Source organism: Carica papaya, chromosome 9, assembly GCF_054855325.1.
Source record: "Carica papaya isolate Zhongbai chromosome 9, ASM5485532v1, whole genome shotgun sequence".
Taxonomy (NCBI): Eukaryota; Viridiplantae; Streptophyta; class Magnoliopsida; order Brassicales; family Caricaceae; genus Carica; species Carica papaya.
The window spans coordinates 16,109,301-16,121,465 of record NC_142317.1 but is presented as its reverse complement, the minus strand read 5'-3'; the positions used below and the strand labels follow the sequence as shown (position 1 = coordinate 16,121,465).

General features: G+C 33.6%; 1 protein-coding gene across 8 annotated transcripts in view; it reads left to right on the top strand.

Annotated features, from left to right (window-relative positions):
* Window positions 1-11,519, top strand: part of RKF1 (receptor-like kinase in flowers 1) — a 31,048-nt gene extending 19,529 nt beyond the window's left edge. For 5 of the 8 annotated variants that reach the window (XM_022035148.2, XM_022035145.2, XM_022035147.2 and 2 more), the window contains 6 exons: window positions 8,211-8,351; window positions 9,403-9,521; window positions 9,710-9,920; window positions 10,059-10,296; window positions 10,391-10,541; window positions 10,675-11,519. In XM_022035148.2, coding sequence (XP_021890840.2) covers window positions 8,211-8,351; window positions 9,403-9,521; window positions 9,710-9,920; window positions 10,059-10,296; window positions 10,391-10,541; window positions 10,675-11,037 — 1,223 coding nt within the window. In that variant the 3' untranslated portion in view covers window positions 11,038-11,519. Of the gene's footprint in view, window positions 1-8,210; window positions 8,352-9,402; window positions 9,522-9,693; window positions 9,921-10,058; window positions 10,301-10,390; window positions 10,542-10,674 lie in introns of those variants that run through there. The other 3 variants (XM_022035146.2, XM_088210917.1, XM_088210919.1) reach the window with 3 other exon arrangements.
* The last annotated feature ends 646 nt before the right edge of the window (window positions 11,520-12,165 follow it).

Below are 12,165 nucleotides of genomic sequence, written 5' to 3'. Positions count from 1 at the left end.
TTTAGTTCTCTCATGATACACAGGATTTGAGCCAGTATGAAAGACAGTCGGATTATCACACCAAAGTTTTACAAAAGATGTGGGTTTCAAATCCACGTCATCTAATAAATGATGTATCCATAAGATTTTGCATGTGAACTGTGTCATAACTCTATATTTGGACTCTGCACTTGAACGAGATACAACTGTTTGCTTTTTACTTTTCATGATATGAGATTTCCACCAACAAAAAAATAATAACTCGTAATAAATCTCCTATCAATTTTAGATCCAGCCCAATCAGCATCTGTAAAATATTCAATGTGAGTATACCCATGATTTCTAAACACTATACAGAGTCCCAGAACACCTTTTAAGTAACACAAAATCTGTTTTAAAGTCTCCCAATGTTTGACTGTAGGTGTCGACATAAACTGGCTATCAATATTGATGTAGTATGCAATATCTGGACGAGTTACAGTAAACTAATTCAATTTTCCAACTCGTTGCATGTATTTTTTTAGGTCATTAAGGGGATCACCATAATCTTTTATAAGATGTACATTTGGTATGATTGGTGTATTACATGACTTAGCTCCCAATTTTTATGTTTCTGAAAGTAGATCAAGTACATACTTTCTCTGAGATAACAGAATTTTTTCCTTACTTGTTACTTTAACTCCCAAAAAGTATTTTAATTGTCTCAAGTCTTTGGTATTGAACTTGGTATGCAAGAATGACTTGAGAGAGAATATTCCTGCATGGTCATCTCCTGTAATCACAATATCATCAACGTAAATAATAAGAAATATAATATCAGCTGTTGATTGTCTATAAAAGACTGAATGATCACACTTGCTCTTCTTCAATTTCAAACTCACATACTATCTCACTAAACTTGTTAAGCCACATACGAAAACTCTGCTTCAGACCATACAAAGATTTTATCAAATGACAGACTTTTCTGTACTTTCCTTGAGCAATAAAATCAAGCGGTTGCTTTATATACACTTCTTTTAAGAGATTACCATGAAAAAATTCATTTTTAATATCCAGCTAGTGTATGAGTTAATCTCGTGAGGCTGTAATAGATATGAATAAATGGATAGAGGTGAGTTCGACCACTGGAGAGAATGCATCAGAATAGTCCACCTCATAAACTTGAGTATAGACTTTCGCTACCAGTCGAGGTTTATGTCTCGTCACAAAGCTATCTAGATTCATTTTAATTGTAAATACCCATTTACACCTTACAGCCTTTTTTTCTTTGGGTAAATCCATCAAATCCGTTGTATGATTATTATCAAGAGCATTTATCTCCTCAGGCATAGCATTACGCCAATCAGGGTGATTCAGAGCATTTTTAACTCTCTTGGATATAGAAGTTGAATCTATATAAATAATTGAAACATTAGACAAACGACACAGATTGTCATATGATATAAAATTAGCAATGGGATAAGTTGACGTAGGAATAATGCACTGACGTTTACCTTTATGAAAATCAATGAGAAGATTAAGGTCTTGTACAGCATAATCGGATGACGACAGATCTGGTGCAGGACATGTATCATTATTCTATTGTCTTCTGAAATAAATATGAACAATTGGTGGTGATACTTGGGTTAAAGGCATATGAACATGATCATCAACTTGCTCAAGTAAAGCTAGAGGCATATAATTTGGAGGAATACTTTTATCTATTTGCTCAATAAAGGCACCTGGTGTGAAACTATATATGAGTCCTTCGTCGTCCGCTTCTTGACTTGTAGAATTTGATGATGAGGAGAAAAACAGTATATTTTCTGAAAAAACCATATCAGTTGATACCAAATATTTATTAAGATCTGCAGAGTAGTACTTATATTCTTTCTGTAGACGAGAATATCCCAAAAATATACACTTCAAGGTTTTTGTGTCCAATTTTATCATAGTAGGTCGCACATCTCAAACATAACAGGTGTTACAAAATATCTTAAATTATATCGAAAACAAAGACTTGTTTGAGAAAAGAAGACTGTAAGGAACATCCCCATCAAACACTATAGATGACATACAATTAATTAAGAAACAAGTTGTGCAAACGGTATTAGCTCAAAATTGCTTAGGGACTTGTGTTTGGAACAAGAGGGCTCGAGCTGTCCCAAGTGAATGTTTCTTTTTTCTCTTAGCGAACCTATTTTGAGATGGTGTATTAACACACGAGAATTGGTGAAGGATCTCGTGTTGGGTCATATAATTCTGAAATGAATCTAACATATATTTTTTGGCATTATCACTTTTCAATACATACACTGAAATATTGAATTGTGTCTTAACTTCAGTATTGAAAGCACAAAAGTGAAAAAATACTTTCGAACGATTCTTTATAAAATATGTCAAAGTTATGCGAGAAAAATCATTTACAAAAATAACAAAATACTTAAACCCAATTTTGGACGGAACAGAGCAGAGACCCTAAATATTATAATGAACTAACTCAAAAACAGATTCAGCTTGTCTGTTGACCCTTGGACTTGATTCCACTATGGTGATGTTTTGTAAACCGACATGACTTATAATCTAGTAAGAGTATATCATGAAACTGAGAACATAACTTCTTCAAAACAGGTAGAAATGAATGTCTCAATTGATAATGTGCTTCAAATGGAGAGATAATACTAAAGCAGGCAACTTATCGAGGTACCCAAGTATAAAAAATGTAAAGATCATCTGATATATTTTATTTACCAATAATCTGTTTAGTCATAAAATCTTGAAGAATATAATGATTAGTAAAAAAACTATAATACAACAATTTAAATTTTTAGTAAGGTTACTCACAGAAATTATATTGAAGACAAGTTTAGGTAGAGTTAATACAGATGACAGAATAATAGATGACGTTGGTTTTGTGGTCCCTGAACCCATAATATTATATGTTGACCCATCAGCAATAATTACAAGAAAATGTATTTTGTGTGGTTGAAAACTAGAAAAAATATTAGGATTACCTATCACGTGATCTGTAAAAGTGGAATCAATCACTCATCTGTTTGAGGAAAAAATGAGACATTTTTTTCTGATTTCGTAAGAGTAGAAAATTTATTCAAAAATTCCTGATACTGAATGAATTTAGCATACTCATCAGCTGAAAACATAATAGTTCTCTTAAAATATGAGTTGGCAGTAGTAGTAATAATATTAGTACTCTGTGTCATCCAATTGCTATTCTGCAATTTCTTACCGTACCGTCTTATATGCTCTTATTTAGGGCAGTAATAACAGACAATATTATCATCCATTTCAATTCATAAATTACAAAAAAAAAAAAGTCATTCAGAATACCCAAAACGCAACAGTCAAAGATACCCGAAAAACACTTCAAATATACCAAAAAATCTGAGAAACAGATTACCTCTTCACACACGACTGTTAATAGTCCTATCAGGACCTCACTGCCAACCACCAGAGCTCACGTGCCGCCGCTGGAGTTCACGCGCCACCGTCGAAATGCCACACGCCGCCACTGGAATGCCAAGCGCCACCACTAGAAATTACCAAAATGCCTCCTTTCAGCTGGAAATCACCACAGACCCCACTGGACAATCGAATCCAGAAGGGGCTAGCAAAAACACCTCAATTGCATTGGAAAACTCCAGAAAACTTGTTGTCACGCGATCTGCTCTACTGTGACTTTTTTCCACTCCAGCGTTCTGGTTTCTTGCTCAGAACAGGCCGGCCGAGCGTCTCTTCAGGTCCTTACCTTGTGCCGAACTTGACCCGCATGCAAACTGGCCTTCTCCGATTCACCCGATGCATGAGGACTCAAAACCATAGGAAAAATAGCTTACTACGCCTCTTCTGCGTGCACCACCGTGTCGGCCATGATCTAAACTAGTTGGAGAACGGTGGTCGACTTCCCCCGACACTGGGAATGGATTGTTCAACCCTTATTTGGTCTAACCCTTAAAAAACCTAACCCTAACTCTAGCTCTAATATCATGAAAAAAGTTAGGGAAGAAAAATACTGAATTATTCTTGTATTTTAATTGAAATGAAAGACGAGATATATATACATGTAGACAGATTCATATATGGTAACCAATATAAATTAATTTAATTATTTTCTTCCTAATTACACTTACATATTTGGTAAGATAATCATGGTATTATATATAGGGAATATTCTATAATATTCTAACAATTTTGTTGGAGATGATGATAAAAAAAAGTATAATGGGTTTTGTGTTTTTCATGAGTGCGATTATATGGAGTTCTAAGAAGTAAGTCATTGGACATTGTCAACTTGTGAATCTAAATATGCAGCGGCAACTTCTTGTTTTTGTCATGTTGTATGGTTTAGAAGGTTGTTGAAGGAAATTTATTTGACTTAATAAGAAGTTATTAAAATTTCTATTGACAATAAATCTGTGCAAATATTATCTAAGAATCTGGTGTTTCATAAACGAAGTAAGCACATAAATATAAAGTACTATTTCATTAGGGATTGCATTGCTAAAAAGGAACTTGAGCTCAAGTATGTGAAAGCTCTGGATCAAGTTGCAGATATTATCAAAAAGACACTCAAGTTTGAAATTTTTTAAAGATTACGTGGTATTCTTGGAGTGAAAAGGAACTTTGCAAATTAAGGAGGAGTTTGAAAATAATAATTTACAAATTAAAGAAATTCTTTATCTTATTAAAAAGTTAAGGTTATGAATGTATGTTGTTTGACTTAAATATGTATTTTTTGAGTTTCTTAAGTGATTCATGTATTATACTTAAAATATGTATTTTTTTAGTTTTTTAAGTTCATGTCTTAAATTTAATTATACTTCATGAATTAGACTTAATTATGGTATATGTATTTGAAATTTTATAAATTGTGGTAGTGCCTATATATACTCATTTACTTGAAGATATTTTGTACAATTATAAAAATTAAAATTAAGTCTTTCATTCTTCTTCCTTCCATTTCCAACAAAGTATTATCTAGAGATAGCTTATCTCTTAATATTTTTCCAATAAGGCGTACTTCAACGAGTTTCCGTGGCAAGGCTTTGGTGTTTTTCTTATTGAGATCTTGTGAAGCTGGTGGTGAATGCAAGTATCGACCATCCTGGCGGTGGCTAGGGATCAAGTTGAGTCGGGCACTGTGATTTCCTCTCCTGATGTTTGGCTATCTAGGGTTTAGGGTATTTCTATTAACAGTAAGTTTTATGCTTTGTGAAAGTTGGATGACAAAATTAAAGCAATATGATGAATCGAATTTAAGCTTTGATACCAAGTAATGATGGACAAGTAGCGATTAAATTAACTTGTCTTGTGAATAATTTAGAAATAGCAGAAATCGAGGTGAGAGATAGAAGAATAAAGATAGGACAGAGGAAATTAAGGATAAAGGTAAAGAAATATTGGAGAAGTAGAATGAACGAGATAGATAAGAGATATTAACAATCAAAAGTAAATACACGAGAGGGATAATAGAGAATAAAAAATCTCAAAAAAGTATTCTTCATTCAAATTGTCTTTTGCTTTTTATTTATAGCTACTAGCATTTATATAGGTATTAGTTGCAATGAAAAGGGAAAGTTACTGAAAAGAATCTAAAAGATTTTATTTTCTATTATATTTCAAATCTAGTTGAAAGAAAACTAAAATATTATAGTGTCTAAAAATATCTAAATAAGCTAAATAAGTTAAAATACAAAATCATAATAATAACTACAAAAATTCTCTTTAGTAGAAAATTTGTTCCAAAAAAGATCTTATTTTGCATCATTCTACCGAAGTTGATGAAAACTCAGCCTCAAGCTTTACATGGTGAAGCATCAACATAGCAAAAGATTAAACATGTTCTTCGAAATCTTCAAAAAGTTGGGACTTTTTATAATCTTCAAACAAGAATTTAAGCTTAACCAAAAGCATAGATTCCTTAGAATAATGAGATAAAAATAAAATTATTGCAAGAATTCACTTTAATGTAGTTATTATGAAGGGAAACCACCATACTAGGAGATTGAACAAATTGTTGAAAGGACGGAGACTTGATAATTTGCAATTTAAAGTTTTGGGTTTAGGAGAGAGATAAAAACAAAATTTTGCCAAGTATTTTAAGAAAAAATCAAGACTTGATAATTTGCAATTTAAGGCTTTGGGTGACATTAATCGAATCTTTCTTGAGAGGGAGTTCACTAAAGATGAAATTAAGAATTGTGTCAATGATTGCAATGGCAACAAAGACCCAAGACCTAACCGTTTCAAAATGTGATTTCTTCAGGAGTTTAGGCCTTTTATAAAGGATGATTTGATAGATATGGTTAAAGAATTCCACAGCTCCGGTTCCTTTGTGAAGTCACTGAATGCTACAATTTTTTGTGCTTATTGAGAAGAGAATGGACCAAAAATATTAGAGATTTCAAACCTATAAGCTTAGTGGGATGTATTTACAAGTTAATCTCTGAAGTTTTTATGAAACGGTTGACTAATGTTATGGGCTTAGTGATTGGTGAAAACCAACATGCATTTGTGGAAGGAGAACAGATCATGGATGCTGTGATGGTTGCTAATGAAGTTGTGGACAATTTTGTGGGGAACAAAAGTGAGGGTATCATGTGCAAGTTGGATATGGAGAAGGCCTATGAACATGTTAGCCGGAGTTTGTGGGCAATATGTTAGGGAGACTAGGTTTTGGAGGGAGATGGAGACGGTGGATGCATGCCTGTATATCTACTACCTCCTTTGCTGTGGTGATCAATGGTGATCTATCGTCCTTTTTCAAGATCTCTCAAAGTTTAAGACAAGGTGATCCTCTTTCCCCATTACTTTTCATCATTGTAATGGAAACTTTAAACATGATGTTAGTGAAGTGCCAAGTAGCAGGAGTTGTTTTGTGGGGTGAAGGTGGTTAGAAGAAACCCAACAAGTTGAAGTGTCTCATTTGTTTTTCGCGATGAAACTTTGATATTTGTCAATCGGATGAGAGGATGGTGTTGAATCTGAGATGTGTTCTATTGTGCTTTCAAGCTGTTTCGGGGTTGAACATTAACTTGGAAAAATTTGAGATGGTGAGAATTGGTGATCGGGTTGATGAGGATATCTTTGCTAGTTTGTTGGTTGTAGAACGGCTAAGCTTCCTTTGAAGTACTTAGGGGTCTCTCTTGGTTCGAAATATAAGGATACTGGAACTTTGGATTTGGTGATTGAGTTATTTGAGAGGAGATTGGCCAGTTGGAAAAGAAATTTTTGTCTAAGAGATGTAGGCTTATGCTCGTTAAAAGCACTCTGTCAAATATTCCCATATATTATATATTGGCTCACACAATCCCGGTAAAGATCACTAAAAAATTTGAAAGAACTAAATGTTGATTTCTCTGGAGAGACGATGATGGTAGAAGGAGATCCCATTTGGTTAATTGGAAGGAGGTGAAAAAGCCAATGATGCAAGGGGTTTTGGGTATTAGATCCATTTCCTGAGCATTCTGTTGACAGTGAATCCAATTTCTTAAGATGAGAACTTGTGGCACTTAATTGACCTTTTGTAAATATTCATGAGCAGCACATCCTTGTTGCCATATTTTTCCTTTCTCTAAAAGAATATTTTTAATTGCGAAAAGGTATATAAAATAATTTGTGATATGATAATTACTTTTTTGAGAAACTGTTGCATAAATAAGTAAGAGAATCTAGCTTTTGAACATTTTTCGTCATTTTGCCCCTGGATAAGGGCCAGAATTTGATTTATATTGCATTTGCAAATCATTTCTCATTCCCTTCATTGGTATTTTTCTTTAGATACTTTTAATAGAAAATTGTAAGGAACTATGATATAATCTTTTTGTTACCTGCAAGTTGTGCAATTCTGCTTCTAAGCATTGAGTACTGAACTTCTTTCTTTGCCCTCTTTAATCAAGCATCTAGTTCTGGATTTTTACTGTAATATCCTGTATCCCACATTAGAAGTATTGTGAGGAAATATGTGGTATATACTTGTGATCTAAAGGCTCAAAAACTCCAATAGCTATTACTTTTGAGCGATGGGTTGAGCTCACAGTGGACTTGTGTTTTACATGCGCCGAGATTTCGTTTTTGGTTGTATGTTGTCTCTGGGTTGCCTTCTGTGTATGTATGTTATAAATGATTGTGTTATGATATATGACTTAAATGAAGATCAATGATGATATCTTCTCTCTCTCTCTCTCTCTCTTCTCTTCTTTCACTTAGTAAGGATATGGCTGTGTATTTTACAGATTTCAAACGTTGCTCTCATGGTGGAAAAGACACAATCATATACATCATTATTGGAGTTGGAATGCTCTGTTTTATTTTTATTTTATTGGGGATTCTTTGGTGGAAAGGCTGTTTGCCAGGACAACATGGTAGAAGAAAAGGTGCACGAATACTTCTACTCTTAAACTGATATGTATCACCATTATCCAAGCTGTAATAGGGAAAAATCTGAGACTTCCAAACTTAGTTATTCAATTTTTGTTTGCTGGTTTACTGACATCCATTGAATGGTGAATGGCATCATCTGTGTAGGTTTCAAAACAAGCTTAAGAATCAGAGATTTGAAATTCTAGGCATAGGGTGTTGATTTGTGGCAAATTGTATTGTTTCTTTTGGACGGTCTTCTATATATCTGAAATCTCACTTTTATTTTCTGGTAAAAATTGGGTCAAATAAACTGTTCATTGACTACAATTAAGAAATTAACTGCATCTTAATAGCTTGAATAACATGCCAAAGATTGAAAAGAATCAATGACGTGTAAATTGGTGAAGTTCCACCCTTCTTTTCTAATATATTCATGCAAGCTTTTTATGAATGTTTACAACTTTGGTAGAAAGTCTTTGGGAAGGGAATTTTTCTTGTGAACTCATTTTTCCAAAAAGAAAAAAGAAAAAAGAAAAAAAAAAGGAAACTTGCGTTAGTGTTCAAATTCAAGTGTCACATTTTTGGGAAAGTCAAAGTTTCACCATTTTGAAAGTCAAACCCTCAATTGTTTTTTTTTTTTGGGTTTCATCTTAGTACCCTGAAGTGTTAGTTGTACTAACATTATTAATTACAAACCATATATAGGAACTTCAATGTAGTGGAAAATTATAAGAAAGAAAAGGCCATAGAATGTGACTTTAAAAGACAATAAATTGTAATTGGTAAAACCACAAAAACTTGTGATTTTATAAAGAGCAATTAACAGCATTAATGAGTATGACAAATGGAGAAAATCCAATATTGTTAAATGTTACAGAAAAAACTATAGACTTGACTTGAAAAAATCAAACCATGCGGGATGAAAGTACAATTTATTCTATATTTTTCTCTATGATGGTAGCTTTGTGTTTTACTTTGTTTAACTTTTCGTATTATGAGTATAATTTACTACTGGAATGAGAACTCGCTGAAATTTGTTCATAACTCTTTGTTTGGTTTTGCTAGATGGTGAGGAACAAGATCTTCCAATCGGGAATTTCACATTGAAACAAATTAGAGATGCCACCAATGACTTCGATGACTCTAACAAGATTGGAGAAGGTGGTTTTGGTCCAGTATACAAGGTAGCCATCATGTGAACTAGGCCATGCATATGATTTCTTTTTTTACATAAATATATGAAACTCCAACCAGCCTTTGGCTTGAAGAATATGATATCCTACCTTGTGAGATTATGCCACGGGTGAAGTCCTAGTGAAGTCTTGTAACTCTTCCTCTATCATAAACTCTCAGCAGTTGTAAAATGATGCAGGGTCTGTTAGCTGATGGCAGGGTGATTGCTGTCAAGAAGCTTTCATCTAAATCAAGGCAAGGAAATCGTGAATTTTTGAATGAGGTAGGCATGATTTCTTGTGTACAACATCCAAATCTTGTCAAGCTTCATGGATTTTGTGTTGAAGGGGATCACTTATTGCTGGTGTATGAGTATATGGAAAATAATAGTCTTGCCCGGGCATTGTTTGGTAAGTTTTATACCATTCACTCAACTTTTCCTTTTACAATTGAAGCTCAAAGATAGGTAGAATTAACAATGATCTAAAGCTACTCGTAAATAAGGTTGAAGTAGCCAGTGGTTTATTTTCTTGTTGTATAACTTGTAGGCCCAGAAAAGAGTCTGCTAAAACTTGACTGGCCTATCAGGATTAAGATCTGCCTTGGGTTAGCTAAAGGTCTAGCTTTCCTCCATGAAGAATCTATACTGAAGATTGTCCACAGAGACATCAAGGCTACAAATGTCCTTCTGGATAGGGATTTAAACCCTAAAATATCTGACTTTGGATTGGCTAGGCTTGATGAAGAAGAAAAAACCCATATTAGCACCAGAATTGCTGGAACAATGTAAGTAGCTATGTTCTTTAGCAATTTCTTGATACATGTTTGCTTCTTTTGTAACCTGCCAATATTGACAAGACATCTTAATCCTGATTTGCAGAGGATATATGGCACCAGAATATGCATTATGGGGTTACTTGACTTTTAAAGCTGATGTTTACAGCTATGGCATAGTAGCATTGGAAATTGTTAGTGGGAAAAACAACAATAATTATATGCCTAGCGGGAATTATGCATGCCTCTTAGATTGGGTATTTCTCCTTGTTCAGATCTTTTGTATTCTGCTTTCTCCAATACTAGTTGTTGTACATGAAGCTTTCATGAAACTATATCATATCAGTAAGAAACATCAGCCAGGCTTTACTGAATATGCTTTCGTCACAGGCTATCCATTTGCAACAAACTGGAGACCTGATGCAATTAGTTGATGAAAGGTTAACATCTGAGGTCAAGAAAGAAGAGGTAAAAACTGTGGTTAAAGTTGCTCTCATGTGCACAAATGCATCCCCATCACTTAGACCTACAATGTCTGAGGTGGTGAGCATGCTCGAGGGCAGAACAACAGTGCCTGATATGGTCGCTGAACCAAGTACCAATACTGAAGATCTGAGGTTCAGGGCATTAAAAGATCTTCGCCGACACAAGGAAAATTACAGTTCCAGTGGAAGCCAAACTCAAAATTCTTCTACTTTGCCTACAGTTTGTTCGTCCTCTACATCTGGTCACGATGACTCTGTGATTAACTAAAAGAATCATTATCATCTTAAGTGGTGAGTTTTAATCCTAAGAAGCATAGTAATTATACTGGTTTCCCAAAGTCAATTGAGATACTCATATCAACCCATTCAGGTAGTTTTCTTTACTGATGACAGTGGGATTCAGGGTGAGTTCATGAACAGGCAGATGAGTTTGGTGGGGAATCAGGAGACTAATGGAAATGATGTTAGTATGCATGTACACTTTAGGTTGGTTGGTGAAGATGGTTGCTAATCCCTTTTTCTAGGAAATACTAAATTCAATTAATTGGATATCAAATTATGACCTGTGCATAACTCGGTGCTGTTTACTATACTTGAATTTTAGGCTGTGTTTGGTTGTTCTGAGAGTAAAGAATCAATGAAAGGAAGCAGGGTTCTTGTGCAATGAACATTAGGGCATTAAGATTTATGTCCAATTTTATTTAGAGTCAACTCTTTTAAATTATTAGAGAAATATTTTGATTTATTTTATTTTATTTGAGCAGAGAAAATGTAATTTCATAAAAACTAACCCTTATTTAGAATAACTAATTGTGCAATTTTTAGTATTCAATTGAGAGATACTCAGGAAGTTAGAGTCTTGGTTGTTATTTAACTTAATATTTGAAGGATTTTGAAACAGTCTTTTATTTTTTTGTGATATGTATCAACACTGTCTGTACCTATTTAAAAGCCCTGGAGACCTTTTATAATATTAAAAAAAAAAATTATTTACACTATTCAAATCAAAGATCAGCTCGCGGCACCTTTTTTTTTTAATTTTTAAAATAATTGATTTTTACATCAGCCTTTATTATATAATAATTACTTTAATATTGTAATACTTCAATTTTTGTTTCGTAATATATTATTTTTATTAAGCCAAAATATATATATCTCTTGTTCAGTTTTTTTCCAAATAAATGCCTCTAATTTTTATTTTTTATTTGTTTAAATTAAATCTACACTTCCCAAAAAAATTTAAATCAACCTCCATCACAATTAGTATTTGCAAAGATTTATCAAGAAATTGGGAAGAAGAAGAAAAAAATAAATAAATAAGTGAGAGAAGTACTTCAAGGCAGAAGATTGCACGAGAGAGAAAGCGCCTTATTAGGATTTTCGGGATTGATTGCAC